This window comes from Nerophis ophidion, linkage group LG29 (genome assembly GCF_033978795.1).
Source record: "Nerophis ophidion isolate RoL-2023_Sa linkage group LG29, RoL_Noph_v1.0, whole genome shotgun sequence".
Classification (NCBI taxonomy): Eukaryota; Metazoa; Chordata; class Actinopteri; order Syngnathiformes; family Syngnathidae; genus Nerophis; species Nerophis ophidion.
Window position 1 is genome coordinate 29,634,483 of NC_084639.1, and position 27,678 is coordinate 29,662,160.

At 43.1% G+C, this 27,678-nt stretch overlaps 1 protein-coding gene and 3 non-coding genes across 4 annotated transcripts; 1 reads left to right on the forward strand and 3 right to left on the reverse strand.

Moving 5' to 3' along the window:
* Nucleotides 1-3,884: 3,884 nt before the first annotated feature.
* trnak-uuu (transfer RNA lysine (anticodon UUU)) lies at nt 3,885-3,957 on the forward strand. The gene has a single exon. It is a non-coding gene; the product is annotated as a tRNA-Lys (tRNA).
* A 147-nt stretch (nt 3,958-4,104) lies between these two features.
* Nucleotides 4,105-27,027, reverse strand: LOC133546074 (gastrula zinc finger protein xLCGF3.1-like). The gene is made up of 4 exons (XM_061891906.1): nt 26,925-27,027; nt 26,627-26,707; nt 19,005-19,832; nt 4,105-4,169 (listed from the first exon to the last, which is right to left on the reverse strand). Exons 1-4 carry the CDS (start codon nt 27,025-27,027, stop codon nt 4,105-4,107), a joined length of 1,077 nt encoding a protein of 358 aa, XP_061747890.1.
* trnaf-gaa (transfer RNA phenylalanine (anticodon GAA)) lies at nt 4,565-4,637 on the reverse strand. Its single transcript has one exon. It is a non-coding gene; the product is annotated as a tRNA-Phe (tRNA).
* trnay-gua (transfer RNA tyrosine (anticodon GUA)) lies at nt 5,468-5,554 on the reverse strand. The gene is given in 2 exon segments: nt 5,468-5,503; nt 5,518-5,554. It is a non-coding gene; the product is annotated as a tRNA-Tyr (tRNA).
* Nucleotides 27,028-27,678: the final 651 nt, after the last annotated feature.

Sequence of the window (27,678 nt, forward strand, 5' to 3'; positions counted from 1 at the left end):
TCCAGTACAACAACACTTGCTGGTAGGGATGGGTACTGTTCACTTTTCAACTGATTCGGAACACATTCCACTACCTCCAAATCAATACCAGTCCTCAACAGTATGACTTTTTGGTACTTTTGTGTGTGTTAATAATATTGAGTGTTTGTGATAAATTTGTATTGCAACGTTTAAAAATAAGATTATTATTGCTAACTGCGATCCTTTCGTTACCATTTTTTTTGTTTTTTTTTGTTTTCGTATTATCATTTACATGTAGCTTTATTTACATTTGCAAGTCCAGTACGCTAGATGGCAGTAGTGTAAATTCATGATGTCTTTTGTTGCGCCCCAAAAAGTTTTAATATTGTAAATATTGGATTTATTATGCACCAGCTGTCTGATTCTAACATTCATCTTAGTTATAGTTTTAATCAACTCATTTGGTGGGTGTTAACGTCATGAGAAATTGCTAATGCTAATCAGTAGCATGTCAATAGCAAAGCCAATGTATATTAGCATCAAGCTAACATAACATTTATAGCGTTTTTGAGTCCATTTCTTTGATGGCATTGACAATTGCAACATTTATCTCAAGGTAGTTTGACTCAGACTGCTCTCAGTGCTGCTGGAGTGATCTCCAAATGCCAAACAGAGGTCAAATGAGTTCCAAGTTAGATATTCAACAGACATTCAACATCCAGCCAGGCTGACTGCTTGTCCCCGGCACTGAAAACTCATGCCACGTCTGTCAGTCCCTGCTGAGAAGTGCTTTACTTTAAGGGACCGTCAATAAAGTACTTGTCATTAGCTCACTAAGAACATTTCAATTGTCAGTAGCTTCAGTCATGTGACCTAGAACCTCAAACCTACTTTCATATTGTTTGTTCATCACTGCTGTAGTCGGCGCATGCCTTGAATTGTCCAGTTTTAAGGGATAAGCAGTAGAAAATGGATGGATGGATGTTTAGTGACAGAGTGGAAACTGTCAAACCTCAAGCCCGCCAAGTGCTCGAACCCAAGGCAGTTTTGGGAGAAAAGTTTACAGGTCAGATGAGACTTTGCCTCACCTCCAATCAAGAGTGAAAAGGCTGATCTTTGTACACAAGCAGCTTTTCCAACAAGACAACAATATTAAACACACATAAAAACTGTTTTCAAAGGGTTTCAGGCAGGTTTCTGGAATGTCCGTTCCAGAGACTGGACCTTAACCCTGCTAAACATTTGAGAACATTGCTTTGAACTGGCTCTGTGTCAAGAAAGCAACACATGTCAATCAAATCTACCAGTATTTCCAAGAACGGGGTCAAATATGCAAGCAAAATGTTGCCAGAAGCATCTTGCTTCATTTTTATTTATTGTTACGTGTTGTGAAGAAACCCTGAAGTGCTCTGTTGTAAGAACATCAGACTTTCATTCTGACTTCCAGGATTCAAGTCCATAACTTTTATGGACAGAATTTCGAGGCGCAGTCAAGGCGTTAAGGGGATCGGGTTTGGTGACTGCAGGATTAGGTTCCTGCTTTTTGCAGATGATGTGGTCCTGATGGCTTCATCTGGCCAGGATCTTCAGCTCTCACTGGATCGGTTCGCAGCCGAATGTGAAGCGACTGGGATGAGACTCAGCACCTCCAAGTGTGAGTCCATGGTTCTTGCCCGGAAAAGGGTGGAGTGCCATCTGCGGGTTGGGGAGGAGACCCTGCCCCAAGTGGAGGAGTTCAAGTACCTCGGAGTCTTATTCACGAGTGAGGGAAGAGTGGATGGTGAGATCGACAGGCGGATCGTAATGCGGACGCTGTATCGATGAAGAAGGAGCTGAGCCGAAAGGTAAACCTCTCAATTTACCGGTCGATCTACATTCCCATCCTCACCTATGGTCATGAGCTTTGGGTCATGACCGAAAGGACAAGATCACGGGTACAAGCGGCCCAAATGAGTTTCCTCCGCCCGGGTGGTGGGTCTCTCCCTTAGAGATAGGGTGAGAAGCTCTGTCATCCGGGGGGACCTCAAAGTAAAGCCGCTGCTCGTCCACATGGAGAGGAGCCAGATGAGGTGGTTCGGGCATCTGGTCAGGATTTAGGGCACGTCCAACCGGTAGGAGGCCACGGGGAAGACCCAGGACACGTTGGGAAGACTATGTTTCCCGGCTGGCCTGGGAACGCCTTGGGTTCCCCCGGGAAGAGCTGGACAAAGTGACCGGGGAGAGGGAAGTCTGGGCTTCCCTGCTTAGGCTGCTGCCCCCACGACCTGACCTCGGTTAAGTGGAAGAAGATGGATGGATTGATGGATGGATTAAGTAAAAAGTTAAACATTGTATTGATATGATCCAGTTTAAGAGGTTGTTCCAATTAATAGTGCTTATAAAGTACAAAGAAGAGGAATTATGAGAAAAACTTCAACATAATTGAAAATAAGATATTTTTCATCTCAGTACACTAATAATGACTGAATTAATGAATTACATATTACAAAACTGTTGTATTACTCATTCACGGATGTCATTTTACTACAAAAAAGGTCAGTAAATGAATGTATATATTTGTAAACGCTCTGAAGTGGGAAAGGTGTAGGATTAAATAAGCTTAGCTTCTTCCTACTCCTTTTCGGACATGATGTAATGTGAAATGGTATTAAAGTGTCTGATGTATTATGTTGTAAGTATGTTCATGTTCAAAATAAACTAAAGAAAGAAATAAAAGAAAGAAAGTATAGATCGACTGACTGAGTTTATAATGCAATTTTACCAAGTGATAAAGTAACAGCACAAAGCACACATCAGTCATATTAAATGATGCATCAAGGACAATACTGTAATGACATCAAATAGATATTTTTAATTTCACCAGAGTACCTGGTTGGTTTCACATCTTGTTCAACCACTTACCAGAGGGAACAAGATACCTCTTGTTTCAAAAATCATCATCAAAAAAGTATAGCTTGAAGAAAGGGTAAAGTGCCATGACACGGAGTCGAACTGGGATTGCAGCGGCCACAACACAGAGTACTAACCACTATACCATCACAGATATAACTGAGAATGTGTTTGCTTCCCTGTTCATGTTCATAGACAGAATAGTCACATCTAGTTTGAATGCTAGTGACCAAGCCCCAACAATTTTTACTCTAACAAGAGGAAGGCGTGCTCAGGTAAGATTTGTTTTGTTTCACCTTTTTCCTCACCCACTTTATTCTAAATAAATGTCCCGAGTATACCAACAGATACAACTTCCAGTTATCTATTCACAATGATAACAAGACAAAATGTTCGAGTTAGTAGATATTTATTTTAAATGCAAGAAAACACTCTCAAAGAAACAGCACTGAATTTTGTTTCAGTTCAATTAACGAAAACCAATGAGCTAGCCAAGAGTTGAACCTAGAATCTTCTGGTCTGTGGTCAGACGTGTTATCCATTGCACCACTAGCCCTATGTGAAGCCTGATTTTACTGTAGTACAAGTTGTATATCGTAAACATCTTACGCCAAAGGAACACACAGTTTACATGAGGCTTACTACCAAAACAGGGCTTTACTGACTGCTTATGTTGGACTTTAAAATCTAGTGACCTTCTATTTGTTGCAGCCTGGGCCTTCACCAGCTCTACCTGTTGCAGCTAACCTCCACTAAAAATTAAAACAAAATGCTTCTGGCAATATTTTGGGGAGCCTCCAGCTCAGAGTTGGCAACTTCGGGAGAGGAGCGTCTTTTTTGGTCAAAACCTTTTTTGTTGATGACAATGTAAAACTGGCCTATCTGTCAAAAATGAGCTTTGGGTTCAAGCACTTGGGGAGCTTGAACTTTGACAGTTCCCAGCTTGTCACTGAACATGCTGACTAATTCACTTTCACCTGAGATTGCCAATATGGATGTTATCTCAGATGTTGGACATATCAGCACATCAAAGGTCCTGGGTAGCTCAGTCGGCAGAGCATCAGACTTTTAATCTGAGGGTCCAGGGTTCAAGTCCCTGTTTAAGTGGCTGATGCTGACCGCCATACATTTCTCAAAAAATGTCCCTTTACCCCCCTGCAGCAGTCCTTCGAATCTATATTTAATTTAAATAGTTTTCAACAATGATTGTTTTTCCTCTGTTTAATTTGAAAAACTGATAGTCAAAAACCTCCCTCACATCCACTTTAGTTCAGGTGGGAGAGCGTTAGTGTGATCATCTGAAGGTTTAACCGCAATACCTTAAACACAAATTGTTAGACAGTGTATCTGTATGAAAAAGTTGTGGTTAATATTTTGCTGTAGGTGTGTTAGATGCACCTTCACCTCACACTGAGCTCAGCTTTATTACTCTCACTTTCAAGTTATACAGTACAAGAAATACCACTAAGGCAACAAATTTGTGTTTGAAACAGCCCGATGTAAGGCTCAGTTAAAGACCAAACATTGGCTTAAGGAACGATACACCGTTAAACCACGTAACGCTTGTCCAAATTAAAAAGAGAGGAAAGGTGTGTAACTACTGATACTAGGATTCCACCAGCAAGGCTGGCAGGTCAGGGAGACCATTTCAGTATTGTAAGAGCCACAGAAGGATTATTAGTAAGAAGATTTGATTCTGAAACTCAGCGAGTTGTGCTGGAACCCGGGATCGAACCAGGGACCTTCAGATCTTCAGTCTGACGCTCTCCCAACTGAGCTACTTCAGCTACGCAAAACCTTCTCGGGTTTACATGTTCAAATGTAACCAAGGTCTGCCCTATTGGTGACTTTTGAGGGGTGGAAGGAGGTCTTTCCAAGGGGTCTCAAAGTCTAGTATTGGTCAGCAGAACAGGTACTTGAGTCCCGGAAGCTCAAAAAGAATGTCTTGCGCTCCATGACTGAGCATTTCAGGGTCTCTAAAAAATGTACCTAAATGCTTCTGAAGAATGTTTTACTACCGAGAATGTTATGATTATTGCAAACATTTGGCAGATTTTTCAGAAATGTTCAAAAGTTCTTAGCAGGCTAATAAATAAGTCTTCAAGTGTAGATGAACCTTGCTTAGAAGAAAGGTAGTTTAAACGGTATAAGAACAGATACAACTACCAGTTATACATTCGCAATAATAAAGAGAAAAAAAACACATATTTCAGTTAATATATTTAAAAAAAAAAAAAAAAGCAAAATAAACACCCCCCAAAATTGTACAGAATACTGTTTCAGTTGAGTTAACAAACAACAGCACGCTGGCTAGGAGTTGAACCTAGAATCTTCTAGTCCATAGTGAGACACATAATCCATTGCATCACTATCCCTACAGAAAGAAACATCTTACTGTAGGACAGGTTGTGTTTCGTAAATATCTTACGCCAAAACAACACACAGTTTACATCCTCAGGATGTAAGACATTATTTGGATTCTTATTTGAACCACGTCACACAGAAATGTAATGTATGAATGAGTGAGAATGAGGGAGGGATGTTTTGGGTTGGTGCTCTAATTGTAAGTGTATCTTGTGTTGTTTATCTTGATTTAATAATAATAAATAAAGAGTAATCCTTCGAGCCGGATTTGAACCAGCAACCTAAGTATTTCAGCATGAGCAACTACAGTCCTCCGCTCTACCAACTGAGCTATCGAAGGTTAGTATCACTTCATACTTACTCTGATGTTTGAGTCACTTTAGTATCAAACAATCAAAGTTGACTTATATAGCCCTAAATCACAAGTGTCTCAAAGGGCTGCACAAGCCACAACAACATCCTGGGCTCAGATCCCACATCAGGGCAAGAAAAAACTCAACCCAATGGGATGACAATGAGAAACCTTGGAGGGGACCGCAGATGTAATTAAAAATATACCAAAATGAGGCCATGTCATTGAAGAATGTTTTACTGCCATAAATGTTAGGAATATTGCATACAATTAAACTTCATTTAACCTGCCTGAAACCCTTTGAAACCATCTTGTTTGAATACCCTGTTGTGTACCTTGTTCAGCCATGTTGCTGTTAATTGGACTTTAACAAAAGTAGCTGACTATTTGTCTCAACTGACTATTAAACTTGTGTCCCCAAGGCATTTGGCTCCAACTTCGGGAGAGTAGCTTCTTTTTTGGTCAAAACCTTCTTACTTGATGAGGATGTAAAAGTGTCTTAATTGTCAATAATGAGGTTTGTGTTCAAGCAATTGGTGAGTTGAGCTTTGACAGTTCCCAGCTTGTCACTGAACATCCTAACTAATCCACGTTCATCTGAGGTTGCCAATATGGCTGTTCTCTTAGATGTTGGGCAAATCAGGCTTGAAGAGGGACTGGGTAGCTCAGACAGCAGAGCATCACACTTTTAATCTGAGGGTCCAGGGTTCAAGTCCTTATTCAGGCAACTCCAGCTATCTTCTTTACATTTCTGCAAAGACTTCACTTAGCAGTCCTGTAACCTGTATTTAGTTTGAATAGTATCTGTCTTTTTCATTGTAAATTGTTAAATATGTATATTTACACAGAAAAGTTCTACATGGCTGAGGGCGTAAGATTGTCGCCCGCAGGTTGGAAGGAAAATAAATAAAGCTGAGAACAGTGGAACAAGTCTCATCATTGTGCTGACCCACAACAGTTACGTAAGCTTTTGGCGACGCTCCCAGCATAGGGCGCCCTTTTCCCCTTTTGCTTTTGTCACAAAGGCTGTCGGTACTTGCCATACTTGTCAATACAGCTACATATTGCTGGTCCAAACAAAACGCTGCTCTCCACCCAAAACATGTTTGTTTAGTTTTGACTGGGTTTGGGATTGAAAGTAAGATTTGCAGTATCCCCAAGAGTGAGCCACATGTGCGATCAAGGCACTTCAGTGCTCAGGTTACAGGCCTCGCACTGAGTAGCCTGGTCCTAGTGTTCACTTCAGTGCTCATGTTACAGGCCTCGCACTGAGTAGCCTGGTCCTAGTGTTCACTTCAGTGCTCATGTTACGGGCCTCGCACTGAGTAGCCTGGTCCTAGTGTTCACTTCAGTGCTCTCGTTACAGGCCTCGCACTGAGTAGCCTGGTCCTAGTGTTCACTTCAGTGCTCATGTTACAGGCCTCGCACTGAGTAGCCTGGTCCTAGTGTTCACTTCAGTGCTCATGTTACAGGCCTCGCACTGAGTAGCCTGGTCCTAGTGTTCACTTCAGTGCTCATGTTACAGGCCTCGCACTGAGTAGCCTGGTCCTAGTGTTCACTTCAGTGCTCATGTTACAGGCCTCGCACTGAGTAGCCTGGTCCTAGTGTTCACTTCAGTGCTCATGTTACAGGCCTCGCACTGAGTAGCCTGGTCCTAGTGTTCACTTCAGTGCTCATGTTACAGGCCTCGCACTGAGTAGCCTGGTCCTAGTGTTCACTTCAGTGCTCATGTTACAGGCCTCGCACTGAGTAGCCTGGTCCTAGTGTTCACTTCAGTGCTCATGTTACAGGCCTCGCACTGAGTAGCCTGGTCCTAGTGTTCACTTCAGTGCTCATGTTACAGGCCTCGCACTGAGTAGCCTGGTCCTAGTGTTCACTTCAGTGCTCATGTTACAGGCCTCGCACTGAGTAGCCTGGTCCTAGTGTTCACTTCAGTGCTCATGTTACAGGCCTCGCACTGAGTAGCCTGGGTCCTAGTGTTCACTTCAGTGCTCATGTTACGGGCCTCTGCACTGAGTAGCCTGGTCCTAGTGTTCACTTCAGTGCTCATGTTACGGGCCTCGCACTGAGTAGCCCTGGTCCTAGTGTTCACTTCAGTGCTCATGTTACGGGCCTCGCACTGAGTAGCCTGGTCCTAGTGTTCACTTCAGGTGCTCATGTTACAGGCCTCGCACTGAGTAGCCTGGTCCTAGTGTTCACTTCAGTGCTCATGTTACAGGCCTCGCACTGAGTAGCCTGGTCCTAGTGTTCACTTCAGTGCTCATGTTACAGGCCTCGCACTGAGTAGCCTGGTCCTAGTGTTCACTTCAGTGCTCATGTTACAGGCCTCGCACTGAGTAGCCTGGTCCTAGTGTTCACTTCAGTGCTCATGTTACAGGCCTCGCACTGAGTAGCCTGGTCCTAGTGTTCACTTCAGTGCTCATGTTACAGGCCTCGCACTGAGTAGCCTGGTCCTAGTGTTCACTTCAGTGCTCATGTTACAGGCCTCGCACTGAGTAGCCTGGTCCTAGTGTTCACTTCAGTGCTCATGTTACAGGCCTCGCACTGAGTAGCCTGGTCCTAGTGTTCACTTCAGTGCTCATGTTACAGGCCTCGCACTGAGTAGCCTGGTCCTAGTGTTCACTTCAGTGCTCATGTTACAGGCCTCGCACTGAGTAGCCTGGTCCTAGTGTTCACTTCAGTGCTCATGTTACAGGCCTCGCACTGAGTAGCCTGGTCCTAGTGTTCACTTCAGTGCTCATGTTACAGGCCTCGCACTGAGTAGCCTGGTCCTAGTGTTCACTTCAGTGCTCATGTTACAGGCCTCGCACTGAGTAGCCTGGTCCTAGTGTTCACTTCAGTGCTCATGTTACGGGCCCTCGCACTGAGTAGCCTGGTCCTAGTGTTCACTTCAGTGCTCATGTTACAGGCCTCGCACTGAGTAGCCTGGTCCTAGTGTTCACTTCAGTGCTCATGTTACAGGCCTCGCACTGAGTAGCCTGGTCCCTAGTGTTCACTTCAGTGCTCATGTTACAGCCTCGCACTGAGTAGCCTGGTCCTAGTGTTCACTTCAGTGCTCATGTTACAGGCCTCGCACTGAGTAGCCTGGTCCTAGTGTTCACTTCAGTGCTCATGTTACAGCCTCGCACTGAGTAGCCTGGTCCTAGTGTTCACTTCAGTGCTCATGTTACAGGCCTCGCACTGAGTAGCCTGGTCCTAGTGTTCACTTCAGTGCTCATGTTACAGGCCTCGCACTGAGTAGCCTGGTCCTAGTGTTCACTTCAGTGCTCATGTTACAGGCCTCGCACTGAGTAGCCTGGTCCTAGTGTTCACTTCAGTGCTCATGTTACAGGCCTCGCACTGAGTAGCCTGGTCCTAGTGCTCACTTCAGTGCTCATGTTACAGGCCTCGCACTGAGTAGCCTGGTCCTAGTGTTCACTTCAGTGCTCATGTTACAGGCCTCGCACTGAGTAGCCTGGTCCTAGTGTTCACTTCAGTGCTCATGTTACAGGCCTCGCACTGAGTAGCCTGGTCCTAGTGTTCACTTCAGTGCTCATGTTACAGGCCTCGCACTGAGTAGCCTGGTCCTAGTGTTCACTTCAGTGCTCATGTTACAGGCCTCGCACTGAGTAGCCTGGTCCTAGTGTTCACTTCAGTGCTCATGTTACAGGCCTCGCACTGAGTAGCCTGGTCCTAGTGTTCACTTCAGTGCTCATGTTACAGGCCTCGCACTGAGTAGCCTGGTCCTAGTTCACTTCAGTGCTCATGTTACAGGCCTCGCACTGAGTAGCCTGGGTCCTAGTGTTCACTTCAGTGCTCATGTTACAGGCCTCGCACTGAGTAGCCTGGTCCTAGTGTTCACTTCAGTGCTCATGTTACAGGCCTCGCACTGAGTAGCCTGGTCCTAGTGTTCACTTCAGTGCTCATGTTACAGGCCTCGCACTGAGTAGCCTGGTCCTAGTGTTCACTTCAGTGCTCATGTTACAGGCCTCGCACTGAGTAGCCTGGTCCTAGTGTTCACTTCAGTGCTCATGTTACAGGCCTCGCACTGAGTAGCCTGGTCCTAGTGTTCACTTCAGTGCTCATGTTACAGGCCTCGCACTGAGTAGCCTGGTCCTAGTGTCACTTCAGTGCTCATGTTACAGGCCTCGCACTGAGTAGCCTGGTCCTAGTGCTCACTTCAGTGCTCATGTTACAGGCCTCGCACTGAGTAGCCTGGTCCTAGTGTTCACTTCAGTGCTCATGTTACAGGCCTCGCACTGAGTAGCCTGGTCCCTAGTGTTCACTTCAGTGCTCATGTTACAGGCCTCGCACTGAGTAGCCTGGTCCTAGTGTTCACTTCAGTGTTCATGTTACAGGCCTCGCACTGAGTAGCCTGGTCCTAGTGTTCACTTCAGTGCTCATGTTACAGGCCTCGCACTGAGTAGCCTGGTCTAGTGTTCACTTCAGTGCTCATGTTACAGGCCTCGCACTGAGTAGCCTGGTCCTAGTGTTCACTTCAGTGCTCATGTTACAGGCCTCGCACTGAGTAGCCTGGTCCTAGTGTTCACTTCAGTGCTCATGTTACAGGCCTCGCACTGAGTAGCCTGGTCCTAGTGTTCACTTCAGTGCTCATGTTACAGGCCTCGCACTGAGTAGCCTGGTCGCTAGTGTTCACTTCAGTGCTCATGTTACAGGCCTCGCACTGAGTAGCCTGGTCCTAGTGTTCACTTCAGTGCTCATGTTACAGGCCTCGCACTGAGTAGCCTGGTCCTAGTGTTCACTTCAGTGCTCATGTTACAGGCCTCGCACTGAGTAGCCTGGTCCTAGTGTTCACTTCAGTGCTCATGTTACAGGCCTCGCACTGAGTAGCCTGGTCCTAGTGTTCACTTCAGTGTTCATGTTACAGGCCTCGCACTGAGTAGCCTGGTCCTAGTGTTCACTTCAGTGCTCATGTTACAGGCCTCGCACTGAGTAGCCTGGTCCTAGTGTTCCAATCATGTGTCCTGTTACAGGCCTCGCACTGAGTAGCCTGGTCCTAGTGTTCACTTCAGTGCTCATGTTACAGGCCTCGCACTGAGTAGCCTGGTCCTAGTGTTCACTTCAGTGCTCATGTTACAGCCTCGCACTGAGTAGCCTGGTCCTAGTGTTCACTTCAGTGCTCATGTTACAGGCCTCGCACTGAGTAGCCTGGTCCTAGTGTTCACTTCAGTGCTCATGTTACAGGCCTCGCACTGAGTAGCCTGGTCCTAGTGTTCACTTCAGTGCTCATGTTACAGGCCTCGCACTGAGTAGCCTGGTCCTAGTGTTCACTTCAGTGCTCATGTTACAGGCCTCGCACTGAGTAGCCTGGTCCTAGTGTTCACTTCAGTGCTCATGTTACAGGCCTCGCACTGAGTAGCCTGGTCCTAGTGTTCACTTCAGTGCTCATGTTACAGGGCCTCGCACTGAGTAGCCTGGTCCTAGTGTTCACTTCAGTGCTCATGTTACAGGCCTCGCACTGAGTAGCCTGGTCCTAGTGTTCACTTCAGTGCTCATGTTACAGGCCTCGCACTGAGTAGCCTGGTCCTAGTGTTCACTTCAGTGCTCATGTTACAGGCCTCGCACTGAGTAGCCTGGTCCTAGTGTTCACTTCAGTGCTCATGTTACAGGCCTCGCACTGAGTAGCCTGGTCCTAGTGTTCACTTCAGTGCTCATGTTACAGGCCTCGCACTGAGTAGCCTGGTCCTAGTGTTCACTTCAGTGCTCATGTTACAGGCCTCGCACTGAGTAGCCTGGTCCTAGTGTTCACTTCAGTGCTCATGTTACAGGCCTCGCACTGAGTAGCCTGGTCCTAGTGTTCACTTCAGTGCTCATGTTACAGGCCTCGCACTGAGTAGCCTGGTCCTAGTGTTCACTTCAGTGCTCATGTTACAGGCCTCGCACTGAGTAGCCTGGTCCTAGTGTTCACTTCAGTGCTCATGTTACAGGCCTCGCACTGAGTAGCCTGGTCCTAGTGTTCACTTCAGTGCTCATGTTACAGGCCTCGCACTGAGTAGCCTGGTCCTAGTGTTCACTTCAGTGCTCATGTTACAGGCCTCGCACTGAGTAGCCTGGTCCTAGTGTTCACTTCAGTGCTCATGTTACAGGCCTCGCACTGAGTAGCCTGGTCCTAGTGTTCACTTCAGTGCTCATGTTACAGGCCTCGCACTGAGTAGCCTGGTCCTAGTGTTCACTTCAGTGCTCATGTTACAGGCCTCGCACTGAGTAGCCTGGTCCTAGTGTTCACTTCAGTGCTCATGTTACAGGCCTCGCACTGAGTAGCCTGGTCCTAGTGTTCACTTCAGTGCTCATGTTACAGGCCTCGCACTGAGTAGCCTGGTCCTAGTGTTCACTTCAGTGCTCATGTTACAGGCCTCGCACTGAGTAGCCTGGTCCTAGTGTTCACTTCAGTGCTCATGTTACAGGCCTCGCACTGAGTAGCCTGGTCCTAGTGTTCACTTCAGTGCTCATGTTACAGGCCTCGCACTGAGTAGCCTGGTCCTAGTGTTCACTTCAGTGCTCATGTTACAGGCCTCGCACTGAGTAGCCTGGTCCTAGTGTTCACTTCAGTGCTCATGTTACAGGCCTCGCACTGAGTAGCCTGGTCCTAGTGTTCACTTCAGTGCTCATGTTACAGGCCTCGCACTGAGTAGCCTGGTCCTAGTGTTCACTTCAGTGCTCATGTTACAGGCCTCGCACTGAGTAGCCTGGTCCTAGTGTTCACTTCAGTGCTCATGTTACAGGCCTCGCACTGAGTAGCCTGGTCCTAGTGTTCACTTCAGTGCTCATGTTACAGGCCTCGCACTGAGTAGCCTGGTCCTAGTGTTCACTTCAGTGCTCATGTTACAGGCCTCGCACTGAGTAGCCTGGTCCTAGTGTTCACTTCAGTGCTCATGTTACAGGCCTCGCACTGAGTAGCCTGGTCCTAGTGTTCACTTCAGTGCTCATGTTACAGGCCTCGCACTGAGTAGCCTGGTCCTAGTGTTCACTTCAGTGCTCATGTTACAGGCCTCGCACTGAGTAGCCTGGTCCTAGTGTTCACTTCAGTGCTCATGTTACAGGCCTCGCACTGAGTAGCCTGGTCCTAGTGTTCACTTCAGTGCTCATGTTACAGGCCTCGCACTGAGTAGCCTGGTCCTAGTGTTCACTTCAGTGCTCATGTTACAGGCCTCGCACTGAGTAGCCTGGTCCTAGTGTTCACTTCAGTGCTCATGTTACAGGCCTCGCACTGAGTAGCCTGGTCCTAGTGTTCACTTCAGTGCTCATGTTACAGGCCTCGCACTGAGTAGCCTGGTCCTAGTGTTCACTTCAGTGCTCATGTTACAGGCCTCGCACTGAGTAGCCTGGTCCTAGTGTTCACTTCAGTGCTCATGTTACAGGCCTCGCACTGAGTAGCCTGGTCCTAGTGTTCACTTCAGTGCTCATGTTACAGGCCTCGCACTGAGTAGCCTGGTCCTAGTGTTCACTTCAGTGCTCATGTTACAGGCCTCGCACTGAGTAGCCTGGTCCTAGTGTTCACTTCAGTGCTCATGTTACAGGCCTCGCACTGAGTAGCCTGGTCCTAGTGTTCACTTCAGTGCTCATGTTACAGGCCTCGCACTGAGTAGCCTGGTCCTAGTGTTCACTTCAGTGCTCATGTTACAGGCCTCGCACTGAGTAGCCTGGTCCTAGTGTTCACTTCAGTGCTCATGTTACAGGCCTCGCACTGAGTAGCCTGGTCCTAGTGTTCACTTCAGTGCTCATGTTACAGGCCTCGCACTGAGTAGCCTGGTCCTAGTGTTCACTTCAGTGCTCATGTTACAGGCCTCGCACTGAGTAGCCTGGTCCTAGTGTTCACTTCAGTGCTCATGTTACAGGCCTCGCACTGAGTAGCCTGGTCCTAGTGTTCACTTCAGTGCTCATGTTACAGGCCTCGCACTGAGTAGCCTGGTCCTAGTGTTCACTTCAGTGCTCATGTTACAGGCCTCGCACTGAGTAGCCTGGTCCTAGTGTTCACTTCAGTGCTCATGTTACAGGCCTCGCACTGAGTAGCCTGGTCCTAGTGTTCACTTCAGTGTTCATGTTACAGGCCTCGCACTGAGTAGCCTGGTCCTAGTGTTCACTTCAGTGCTCATGTTACAGGCCTCGCACTGAGTAGCCTGGTCCTAGTGTTCACTTCAGTGCTCATGTTACAGGCCTCGCACTGAGTAGCCTGGTCCTAGTGTTCACTTCAGTGCTCATGTTACAGGCCTCGCACTGAGTAGCCTGGTCCTAGTGTTCACTTCAGTGCTCATGTTACAGGCCTCGCACTGAGTAGCCTGGTCCTAGTGTTCACTTCAGTGCTCATGTTACAGGCCTCGCACTGAGTAGCCTGGTCCTAGTGTTCACTTCAGTGCTCATGTTACAGGCCTCGCACTGAGTAGCCTGGTCCTAGTGTTCACTTCAGTGCTCATGTTACAGGCCTCGCACTGAGTAGCCTGGTCCTAGTGTTCACTTCAGTGCTCATGTTACAGGCCTCGCACTGAGTAGCCTGGTCCTAGTGTTCACTTCAGTGCTCATGTTACAGGCCTCGCACTGAGTAGCCTGGTCCTAGTGTTCACTTCAGTGCTCATGTTACAGGCCTCGCACTGAGTAGCCTGGTCCTAGTGTTCACTTCAGTGTTCATGTTACAGGCCTCGCACTGAGTAGCCTGGTCCTAGTGTTCACTTCAGTGCTCATGTTACAGGCCTCGCACTGAGTAGCCTGGTCCTAGTGTTCACTTCAGTGCTCATGTTACAGGCCTCGCACTGAGTAGCCTGGTCCTAGTGTTCACTTCAGTGCTCATGTTACAGGCCTCGCACTGAGTAGCCTGGTCCTAGTGTTCACTTCAGTGCTCATGTTACAGGCCTCGCACTGAGTAGCCTGGTCCTAGTGTTCACTTCAGTGCTCATGTTACAGGCCTCGCACTGAGTAGCCTGGTCCTAGTGTTCACTTCAGTGCTCATGTTACAGGCCTCGCACTGAGTAGCCTGGTCCTAGTGTTCACTTCAGTGCTCATGTTACAGGCCTCGCACTGAGTAGCCTGGTCCTAGTGTTCCCAATCATGTGTCCTGTTCTCTTTTAGAGGAATAAAAAGAAGACACAAAGTGCTTTATTGTCTTCTCATGGCAGGGTGTGGCCTGACTCTTTTATTAAACATGTCTACTGTTGCTTGAATAAACCTCTTCACTTGACATGTTTGTACTGTATCCTGACATGGCCTCCTTTTAATATTGCTGCTTTCTTTTTTCTAGATAGTCACTGTCACTAGAAATCAATTACAATTACACATTTTCTTACCTGACTATACCTAGAAAAGGTCTTAACAATCAGAGTTTTAAAGGCCTACTGAAATGAGATGTTCTTATTTAAACGGGGCTAGCAGGTCCATTCTGTGTCATACTTCATCATTTCACCATATTGCCATATTTTTGCTGAAAGGATTTAGTAGAGAACAAATATAACCTTAGAGGAAAATCTAATTTAAAACATGCACATACAACACTTGAAACCTTTAGCATATCAGTATGTGGAATTAAATTATGGAATGAATTAAGTAAAGAAATTAAACATTTTACTGATATGATCCATTTTAAGAAGATGTTTAAATTAATAGTGCTTACAAAGTACAAAGAAGAAGAATTATGAGAAACACTTTCAACCTTATTGAAAATAAGATATTCTTCATCTCAGTATGTTGGTAACGACTGGATTAGTTAATTGCATGTAACAGAACCGTTGTATTGCTCATTCACGGATGTCATTTTGATATTCTGCTGTAAAGAGGGTGAGTAGATGTATGTATGTATGTATTTGTGGGCGCTCTGAAGTGGGAAAGGGGTAGGATTAAATAAGATTTGCTTTTTCCTACTCCTGATGAAATGTGAGGTAATATTGTATTGTCCGTATTGTATTGTGTTGTAAATATTCATATTCCAAATAAACTAAGAAAAGAAAGAAAAAGGACATCGACGATAAAGTCCGCAACTTTTGGTCGCTAATAAAAAAAGCCTTGCCTGTACCGGAAGTAGCAGACGATGTGCGCGTGACGTCACGGGTTGTAGGGCTCCTCACATCTGAACATTGTTTATAATCATAGCCAGCAGCAGCTAGAGCTTATCGAACCGAGAAAACGATGATTTCCCCATTAATTTGAGCGAGGATGAAAGATTTGTGGATGATGAAATTCAGAGTGAAGGACTAGAAAAAAAAAGGCGATTGCAGTGAGAGCGATTCAGATGTTATTAGACACATTTACTAGGATAATTCTGGAAAATCCCTTATCTGCCTATTGTGTTGCTAGTCTTTTAGTGACATTATACAGTACCTGAAAGTCAGAGGGGTGTGGCGACGGGTGTGGTGACGGCCAGTGTGTTCGTGGGAGGAGTTAATAGTCGCTGCAGCAGCTGCAGGACGACGCTGGCTCCGCTCATAACTACGGTAAGAGCCAACTTATTAGCACAATTTTCTCACCGAAACCTGCCGGTTGACATGTGGTCGAGATCCATGTTTGCTTAACCGCTATGTTCCATAGTAAAGCTTCACCTCCGGGAATGTAAACAAGAAAACACCGGGTGTTTGTGTGGCTAAAGGCTAAAAGCTTCCCACCTCCATCTTTCTACTTTGACTTCTCCATTATTAATTGAACAAATTGCAAAAGATTCAGCAACACAGATGTCCAGAATACTGTGTAATTATGCGATTAAAGCAGACTACTTATAGCTGGGATGAGGCTGGAAAATAATGTCCACTACAACCCGAGACGTCAAACGCACGCGTCATCATACGAGTCATCATACCGCGACGTTTTCAACACGACACTTGGCGGGAAATGTAAAATTGCAATTTAGTAAACTAAACTTGCCGTATTGGCATGTGTTGCAATGTTAATATTCCATCATTGATATATAAACTATCAGACTGTGTGGTGGCTAGTAGTGGCTTTCAGTAGGCCTTTAACTGTTACTTTAGGTATGAAAATACCTCCAACTAGATTAGGATACTATATTTCCACATTCATTTTGCCAAACACTTGTGACTAATAATTGTAAGTGTCACACATGTGTCCACCATCTTCCTTCTTCTCCCTATTCTACTCCTTGGTATGCTCTATTTGGCTGCTTCCATTATGCACTTTGTAACATCTACATTCATTTGCACAATAACTTGATTTGTATCCACTTCCTTTAATATCATGTCTGTTATTTCCATAAATTGTTCCCAGTCACCATTATTTTCCACATTGTCCATATTCCTGCTCCCCTCCACACCGTCCACATCTCATCTTGGCATGACACACACTACTATGTGCCCAGAGTGTTGGCACTTGAAACAAGGTACTGGGGGTGGCACGTAAGTTCTAACCTAAAAGCTTGAAAAGCATAAAACATGACTTTTTCCTGGGATGACTTCCTGGACAAACTGCACAAGCACAGATTCGCCCTCCATCTTTTCTCCATTTCTAAATGCCATCATTATCTTCATCATTGTGACAGTTCACCCTTTTCATTTTTATTTTCAAATCTTCTAAATGTTCTGCTCTTGGGATTCCTGTCACGACTCCTCTGGCCCCCTTTCATTCTCCCACTTCCATTCTTTCCTTTAGTATCTTATTGCACAGCTTTTGCAATCGCATTGCTTTTGTTCTTTTACTCTCCATTTTTACATTTAATCAAACTACTTCCGTCCTTTAGCACTTTGGCCATCTCCACCTCTCCAATGTCCTTCTTTCATCTCTTAACCTGTGTCATCAAACTAATATCCTTCATGTCTTGATCTGACTTCAATGTATATATAATCTTGCAATTATCAACCATAATATTTTTCATCCTTTCTACTCTCTTAGCGCTCTACTTTCCTTCATGACCTCCTCTCCCTTTCTTTCCTCTCTCCCCTCTAGTCCTATCCATGTCCATACCTTCCTCACACATCCCCTCCTTATCCTCTTCCATCTCTTTTTAACCAGCTACCAGAAATCCATAGCTGGATAATGGAGAGGTTTTGTGAAATAATAATAAAAAAAAAAATCACCTAAAAGCAAAAATAAAATTGAACTAAATCTCCTCTGTTATGTACATCATTGTCCAAGTGACATTATATTGTCATCTTCCTCTTTATGCCATTTTCCCTAGGGTGACAGAAAAACATGATACAACCTGCCTATCATGTGATTCTACCATGTTGGCAGAATACAAACACACAATATATTGACATATATAACACATAAAACATGGAATTAGAAGTGAACAGTACCCATCCCTACCAGCAAGTGTTGTTGTACTGGAAACTAATTTACAAACACAACTTCATCACACACAATACTCCACTATGGAATTGTTCTTATATTAAAATGAGAAACAAATCCATATTTGAACAGCAATGGTTTGAAAAAGGCATTTGGTCACTGATGCACTTATTGACTGATCAAAATAGTTTATTATTTGAAGATTTCATTAAGTACAACCTGGAACAAGAAAAATACCCATAAATTAAAAGTTTCCATTCTTTCTAAGGCAAAAGAGTTAATGTAAGAAAAAAAGACAGAATTGACCACTTAAAGTAATATTTTGTATGTTGTTTTGCAATTGGATACAACACTTGTTCGATCTGTGATTGGGAAACACAATAAACTGTTTATTTTAAGAATGTATGCAAAGTAAATCTCTGTGGGATGATGTACAATATTGGCTTTTGTCTGACACTCCAAACTTTGAATGATATTGATGTTGTTGTGGGGATGTTAAAAAAGAAAAAAAAAAAAACATAAAAAAATTTTTCAAACACAATACTGGATTTATTTGATATTTCCACAAATGTAAGTTTGTAAAAAAAAAAATCCCTTCACAAAAATAATCTGCCATTTTCTCTCACGTTTATATTGCATAAAGGTCTGGGGACATACATGTAAAACAATCACAACACAATCATAATAATACAGAGTAATAACGATAATGAATAAAATAGATTAAAGAGACCCAGCAAATGATTCATAAAGTCACACATTTTAAAATTGTATAAAAGACAACTGTTCAAATGATGTATGAAGTAAATAATAATATGCTTCCTGAAGTGGTCCAGAAGATGTTTCAGATATGAACCAGTACATATGTATATCATATAAAGGTGATAATCTATGGGATTATTAACAATTAGAAATACAAATATGTAATACTTTCATATTTCAAACTATCTTAATCTATAAATGTAGAAGCACATTAAACAGATTGTTAAACAAACAACAATGTCACACATGTTATATGTGCTGATGTTGTTAGAAAGTCAAAATGAAAGTCTTGAGAGTTTATTTCAAATCCTGCAGTTTCATTTGCTGCTGCTGTTCTCACCAGCACACTTGTGTTTCTTACACTGGTACTTAGAACACAATCTTTCACCACACACACTGCAACTCAACACTTTTTCTCCTGGGTGTCTTCTCGTGTGTACTACAAGATTTGATTGTTCACCAAAGCTTCTGTTACAGATTGAACAGGAAAAAGGTTTTTCACCAGTGTGTGTTCTCTTGTGTCTTTTCAAAGTTGGACTGTCTGTAAAACCTTTACCACAGATTGAACAAGAAAAAGGTTTTTCACCAGTGTGTGTTCTCTTGTGTACATTCAAATTATGACTTTGTGTAAAACCTTTACCACAGACCACACAGGAAAAAGGTTTTTCACCAGTGTGTGTTCTCATGTGTACTTTCAAATCTCGACGTTGTACAAAATATTTTCTACATATTGAACAGAAATGTGATTTTTCACCGGTGTGTGTTCTCTTGTGTATTTTCAAATGTTGACTTTGTGTAAAACCTTTACCACAGAATGAACAGATATAAGGTTTTTCACCACGGTGCATTCCCATGTGCTTTTTCAAACTCCAACTTTGTGTAAAGCCTTTACCACAGATTGAACAAATGAAAGGTTTTTCTCCAGTGTGTTTTCTCATGTGTCTTTTCAGACGACTTTGGTATTTAAAAGTTTTGTGACAGAGAGAAGATGCGAAGTGAGTGTTGTCAGTGTGACATGTCTTATCATCTTTAGAGTCTTCATCATCAGTGTCAGGAGAGTGTGACGTTGTGTCCTCACTATCTGATAGTGGAGCTAAGAGCTTGTCTGCTTGTGATCCTCCACAGTGGTCTCCATCAGCTTCTGTTGTCATGTGTTGTGTTGAGCTGCTGCTTGGAGGCTCCCCCCCTCCCCTCTCCTCACTTTCACCTTTCACCTCATCATCTTCACTCTTCACAGGGACACCAGTCACTGGCATCTTGGTGACTTCAACCTCCTCCAGTCCTTCAAGATGCTCTTCCTGCTGACTGATGCTGTGCTCTTCCTCTTCCTCTTTAATGTGAGAGTTCAGTGGATTCACCTCTTCCTCCTTAATGTGAGGAAGAGGTGTCAGTGGGTCCTCCTCATCCTCCTTAAAATGGGGGATCCATTGGTGTTCCTCTTCCTCTTTAAAATGGGGGATGAGTGTGTATTCTTCTTCATTCTTAATGTGGAAGGGCTGTGGCTCCTCCGTCCGCATCCTTAAACTTCTGTTGCTCAGGGTGAAGATGTTCTTCACAGATGTCTGCAAGACAAACACAGCATCTCTGCTCAGTCACACAATGCATTCACTATTTTTACATGCACTTAGGAAAAACAAGTTATCGTATGAACTCTCTTGAAACCTCAGTGACGCACAAACACGCTGCTCTTTACAACATTATTCACAGGAAAAGAAAAACAAACCAGGACAACAGGACTTTTTACTGTGGATAGACGATATGGTTTAAATTAGATTTTGCGATTAAATTATTTCATATAGAATTACAAAAAAAAACCATTTTAAAACAGGCTACATGTCAGGTTCAAACACTGATGACATCAATTAAACAAGACAAGATGCAAAGAATCAAACAGAGACATAATTCAATTTGAATTCAATTGAGGAGAAATGTGTCGACCTCTAACTTTTTACAGTGTCACCCACGCTCTGGCGAAAGATTGTACTCCCCCTTCTTTATTTTATTTTCTCAGACCAAATGACCACAACTGCTTCAAGAGGGAAGTGGGTGGTAAACAGCGTTGCCTTTGTTTACGGAACAGTTCAAAAGAAAAGGTCCTAAACACTTCACAGAAAAGGTTGTAAATGATTTCAAAAAGAAGTTCGTAAAACAGTTGAAAAAGGAGGTTCAAAAAGAGGTCCCCTGCAGGGGGGACTGGTCCTGCTTCCTCTTTGCTTTTGTAGTACTTGGGTCAGAAATTATCTTTATGTTTGAAAGAAAACAGGAACACCTTCATCTTGCTTTCCCCAACACAGTGGAGTTTTACGAGCCTTACTCTTGGTAGGTTTCAAAGACAGCTTTTGCTTCTCACCAGTCACTCAATGCAACACAAAGTTTTTGTGATAACTTAGAAACAATTATTCTGACACTACACAGGCTCCTAATTTAGTTGCTGAAATATGCAGTCAAATATTACATAATTTCCAGTATTATTTTGGCAAATAAATTAACCAGATATTAACAGTAAATAAACAAGTCCTTAATAATAATTGTTTCGACAAAATAATACAATTAGAAAAGACACAATATGTTACTGCATATGTCAACTGCCAAATTAGGAGCTTTTGTAACCCGCTTTGAATTTTTTCTATCATCAAACATATACCAAATAATGTATCGTGACATATATTGTTATTAGGATATAGATTTGAGGTCATATCACTCATACCAAACTTTGGTTTGCCGAGTCATTTTGTTTGGCCAACCAAATATATTATTTTTTTTTATAATCTTCGGATGTGTGTGTATTAAGGGTGTAACGGTACGTGTATTTGTATTGAACCGTTTCGGTACGGGGGTTCTGGTTCGGAGGTGTATTGAACAAGTTTCCACACGGACATATTAAGTAGCGCACCACACGTTGTGTAAACAATGAACACTGAGGCACAACACACAGCATGCTAACAACGACCGGGCTACTACAACATGTAAAAGTCAGAGCTGGAAGACCCTCCTGCATCGTTAAGATCTCCCGTTTGGGAACACTTCGGCTTTGCAGTGCGATACAACAATGGGTAACATCGCTTCAACGAAGAGAAAGACGAACAAACACTGCTCCCACTGCATTCAAGCAGTTTCTCCTAGGCGACTCAGGCAGGGCTAAAGCGATAACAAATGCCGTTGGTGTTTTTACAGCAGCGGATTTAAGACCATATTGCATTAAAAACTCGATTTTGACACACTTCTATGGTGGAAGAACAATGAGCCCACATATCCTCTTACTGCCAAGTTAGCCAGGCACTACCTTGCCATACCTGCGACCTCTGTGCCCAACGAAAGGGTATTTTTCACAGCTGGAGACATTGTAACTGCAAGCAGGTCTGCTCTTTCTGCAGACAATGTGGATAAACTGATTTTTCTGGCAGAAAACATGAAAATTGATTGAAAGTCATCAGGGTTAAAGGCTGGAGGGTGGGAAAAAGAAATGTTAATATGAGGCTGAGTTGACTTGAAACTGTTTAATGCTGCACTTTTTGTATGTAGAAGAAAAGTTTTGTCATTTTATTTAATCTGAGCAACAACTTGAAGCAGTTTAATGTTGCACTTTATATGTAGAAAGGTTTTGTCAAGAAACCAATTCTAAGCCTTATCTTATTTAGTTTTTATTATATATATATATATACACACACAGTGGGGCGAAAAATAATTTAGTTAGCCAGCGATTGTGCAAGTTCTCCCACTTAAAATGAGGACAAAAGGTCTGTAAATTTCATCATAGGTACACTTCAACAGATTGTGAAAAAAAATCCAGGAATTCACATTGTATAAATTTTAAAGAATCTATTTATAAATTATGGTGGACAATAAGTATTTGGTCAACCATTCAAAGTTCTCACTGATGGAAGGAAGTTTTGGCTCAAAAACTCATGATACATGGCCCCATTCATTCTTTCCTTAACACGGATCAATCGTCCTGTCCCCTTAGCAGAAAAACAGCCCCAAAGCATGATGTTTCCACCCCCATGCTTCACAGTAGGTGTGGTGTTCTTGGGATGCAACTCAGTATTCTTCTTCCTCCAAACATGACGAGTTGAGTTTATACCGAAAAAAGTTCTATTTTGGTTTCATCTGACCACATGACATTCTCCCAATCCTCTGCTGTATCATCCATGTATCCATTTTGGTATAAACTCAACTTGTGGTGTTTGGAGGAAGAAGTATACGGAGTTGCATCCCAAGAACACCACACCTACTGTGAAGCATGGGGGTGGAAACATCATGCTTTGGGGCTGTTTTTCTGTGTTAAGGAAAGAATGAATGGGGCCATGTATCGTGATATTTTGAGCCAAAACTTCCTTCCATCAGTGAGAGCTTTGAATGGTTGACCAAATACTTATTTTCCACCATAATTTACAAATAAATTATTTAAAATTCCTACAATGTGAATTCCTGGATTTTTTTCCCACATTCTGTCTCTCACAGTTGAAGTGTACCTATGATGAAAATTACAGACCTTTCATAATTTTAAGTGGGAGAACTTGCACAATCGCTGGCTGACTAAACATTTTTTTGCCCCACTGTGTATATATATATATATATATATATGTATATATATATATATATATATATATATATATATATAAATATATATACATAAATATATATATATATATACATATACATATATATATACAAATACATATACATATATATATATATATATATATATATATATATATATATATATATATATATATATATATATATATATATATGTGTGTGTGTGTGTGTATATATATATATATATATATATATATATATATATATATATATATATATATATATATATATATATATATATATATAATCTGTCCAGAGTCGGGACCCGGGGTGGACCGCTCACCTGTGCATCGGTTGTGGACATCTCTGCGTTGCTGACCTGTCTGCGCTCGGGATGGTCTCTGGCTGGCCCCACTATGGACTGGACTCTAACTATTATGTTAGATCCACTATGGACTGGACTTTCACAAGATTATACTAGACCCACTCGACGTCCATTTTATCCGGTCTCCCCTAGAAGGAGGGGGGTGGGGGGGGCGAGTCATGTGCATTCCTCTCCAAGGTTTCTCAAAGTCATTCACATCAACGTCCCACTGGGTAGTGAGTTTTTCCTTGCCCTTTTGTGGGCTCTGAACTGAGGATGTTGTTGTGGCTTGTGCAGCCCTTTGAGACACTACTGATTTGGGGCTATCTAAATAAATATTGATTGATTGATTGATTGATATATTTTGACCGCATTAACCCTGGCAACCAACCCTGTGTGTATATGTATGTTATTGTTATGCTTAGCATTCATGACTAGTAGACACAAACAAAAGCTCTTTTAAAGAAATGTTAAAAGGATAAAGCCATTGTTTACAAATGTTGGTAAATAAATAACCAGAAAATGTATATTTTGTTGTTTTCTTACTGTACCAAAAACGAACCGAACCGTGACCTCAAAACCGAGGTACATACCGAACCAAACTTTTTGTGTACCGTTACACCCTTAGTGTGTAGGCTACGAGGAGCCAGCAGCTACACAACAGCTAAGCTAAAACAGCACATTTAAGCATATCAAATAATTATAGTTGCTTAATACGTACACAATGTCTCCAAAACAGAAGTCTGATAGAAAGTATCCAGTAACAAACGTGCCCGCATTATTCAACTTTCTGTGCCATGAGCTTGACTTCATGAATTATTGTGGCCACCAGGTGTTGTGAAAGATCAAATAAAACAATTGCAAAAGCATCCGTCACCAGGTTAGTGTTTTCTATATATTTGTGTCAATATGTAGAAGCATCCTCAGCCTTCCCGGGAAGGTCTATTCAGAAGTACTGGAAAGGAGTTTATGCCGCATAGTCGAACCTCAGATTTAGGAGGAACAGTGTGGTTTTCATCCTGGTCGTGGAACTGTGGACCAGGTCTATACTCTGGGCAGGGTTCTTGAGGGTGCATGGGAGTTTGCCCAACCAGACAACATGTGCTTTGTGGACTTGGAGAAGGCATTGGACCGTGTCCCTCGGGAAGTCCTGTGGGGAGTGCTCAAAGAGTATGGGGTATCGGACTGTCTTATTGTGGCGGTCCGCTCCCTGTATGATCAGTGTCAGAGCTTGGTCCGCATTGCCGGCAGTAAGTCGGACAAGTTTCCAATGAGGGTTGGACGCCGCCATGGCACTGATTCTGTTCATAACTTTTATAAATAGAATTTGTTGGCGCAGTCAAGGCGTTCAGGGGATCCGGTTTGGCGGCTGCAGGATTAGGTCTCTGCTTTTTGCAGATGATGTGGTCCTGATGGCTTCATCTGGCCATCTGGATCGGTTTGCAGCAGAGTGTGAAGTGACTGGGATAGGACCCAGCACCTCCAAGTCCGAGTCCAAGGTTCTCGCCCGGAAATGGGTGGTGTGCCACCTCCAGGTTTGGGAGGAGACCCTCCCCCAAGTGGAGGAGTTCAAGTACCTCGGAGTCTTGTTGACAAGTGAGGGAAGAGTGGATCCTGAGATCAATTGGTGGATCGGTGCGGCGTCTGCAGTAATGTGGACGCTGTATCAATCTGTTGTGGTTAAGAAGGAGCTGAGCCGGAAGGCAAAGCTCTCAATTTACCGGTCGATCTACGTTCCCATCCTCACCTATGGTTATGAGCTTTGGGTTATGACCGAAAGAACAAGATCACGGGTACAATCAGCCGAAGCGGTCTGTACATTTTAATTAATACATTTCCCTTATTACCTCTTGTGGTCTTTATTTGACCCCATATTCGTTCCCACTACCGCACCTTAAAGGGGAACATTAACACAATTTCAGAAGGGTTAAGACCAATAAAAATCAGTACCCAATGGCTTATTTTATTTTTCGAAGTTTTTTTCAAAATTTTACTTGTCCCGGAATATCCCGAAAAAAGGTACTGCCTGATTTACGCTATCTGCGAAGCCACTGTCCATTTTCTTACGTCATCCAGTGATGCCAATACAAACAACATGGCGGATACCACAGCAAGATATAGCGGCATTAGCTCGGATTCAGACTCGGATTTCAGTGTCTTGAGCAATTCAATAGATTACGCATGTATTGAAACGGATGGTTGGAGTATGGAGACAGATAGCGAAAACGAAATTGAAGAAGAAACTGAAAATTGAGCGAATAGCTATTGACGCTATTCGGCCATGTCTGCTTTAGCGTCGCTGTTAAAATGTGCGGACCAAACGATAGGGACTTTTGCATTGACACTGGAGCAACTTAAATACGTCGATTGGTTAGTGTTTGTTTGGCATTAAATGTGGGTGGAAGGAAACGCTGGATGGAAATACAACTACAAATGTACATACAGCTAGCCTAAATAGCATGTTAACATAGATTATGTTTGTGTCAAATACCATGAGACATTATAAAGACACCAAAACAGAGAATAGAAGACAGACCAGTGTTTGCTTTTCACGTGCAAGGAGAGAAAAAGGAGCAAGTTGTCAGTTACAGGCTCCCAATTTACTCTGAAAATTTCTCCAGTTTCCTCGCCTTTTTAATTCATTTAGGGAAGCCCTTTCAGTACAAACACGCACACACAGCTGCGCTCAGGGAAGGCGATTTACAGCTGTGTGGGATACCTAACCCCTGTGCTGATAACTAAATACAAGCAAATACATAGCAATACAAAAATTAGCAACTCCCTGCATTCCTCTGGGCCATCTGCAAATTCCTCGTTTACATGGGTAGGTAGACCTAAATTCAATCCAACACAAAGTTTCCTTTCTACTTGTCTACACAATTAACAAAACCATCATATTTGAATAATGAGATAACTTTTTTTACAATTAATCCAACATTTCCTTCCTGTTTATTTTTATTCAAATTCTCACATCACCTTGAAACGACCACTTCTTTCGATTTTCAAAAATATGATTACACTCAGAATATAGATGTTGCAATTTCATTATTCGGAGTCATATGGATCTGGAAACAAGTCTGGTAATGCAGGTGCAAGATCGTCTGTGTCATCATCATCATCATCATCATCAATTTGTTGTTCAGACAGTAAATACATATCTGGAAACAAATCAGAAACACCATCCAGGTAGGTATTCTCATCTTCATATTCATCTTCCTTGTCGTCCACCAGGAAGAGCATCTGAACAGCTTTATCGTCTGCTGGGCAGACAATAAAGCTGGGTTTAACCGTCTGATTACTGTGGTAATCAGACGGTTAAGCAGAGAACACAGACAGGGAATACAACAACATCCACACAACGTCAGTCTTGCTGAACACGGCCATAGATACTAAATATCAAAGACTTGTATTTGCCAAACACGTCCAACCACCCCTCCCACATAGATGTATCTATGCCAGAGTACTTTTTAATCTTACCGTTAAGGGTGTGCAGGCCTTCCAGTGCTTTGGTCAGGCTACTTTCTGCATCAGTGTAGTTTGGTATGAACGTGCAACACTGTTCACCAAATATTGTGCACATGCCCCCTTTTTCCGCTAACAACATGTCTAGTGTCATACGGTTTTGAAAAGCCATAAGGAAGGTGGCGACGAGTTGATCAGCGACGGCTTCAAGTCGGCCTGTGTAATTTTCTAATCCCTCTACGTTGTAGTGGACATAGTTTATTCTATCAACATTCTTGTTAATCGTACACCACCAGTAGACGGAGGATTCAAATCCAGCTACAACTTAATTTACCAATTTATAGTCGTCAGATACACTTCTTTGGACACCCATTGGATCGATCAAGTTAGATCTAAAACACTTTGCCAGTTTACATCATGTCTAGTTATTTTCCAATGTTCAGGTATCAAAACTATTCAGGCGTGTTAACAATTATTTTACAAATATCCATACATTTGTTATGTGTAAGCAGTTATCTTATGATAAGTTTCCTAACTGTTGTACGTGTCAATGCAGGTATAATTACCTTCTTTTTTTTTACACATTGATCAAATATTGGTTTCTGTTTTGTCTCTTTAGCTACAAGGTAAATTTCGTTTTGCTCATTACTTCAATGAAACCTTTTTTGACTCATCTTGAGTAATTGTCTGGGCTTTTACATACAACACATTCAATTTTTGTAGCCTTTCCTACTTGCTCCGTAATGAGGAACAAATTAATTGCCAAAAC

What these genes read in the sequence shown, in the direction of transcription:
- LOC133546074 (XM_061891906.1), bottom strand. Translation starts at nt 27,027, where the DNA reads ATGTGCACAATATTTGGTGAACAGTGTTGCACGTTCATACCAAACTAC. An exon ending in AGGCCTGCACACCCTTAACG is followed by an intron (nt 26,708 to 26,924) that starts GTAAGATTAAAA and finishes TTGTCTGCCCAG; the next exon opens with CAGACGATAAAGCTGTTCAG. An exon ending in TGAGAATACCTACCTGGATG is followed by an intron (nt 19,833 to 26,626) that starts GTGTTTCTGATT and finishes AGGAAGAGCATC; the next exon opens with TTGAAGGACTGGAGGAGGTT.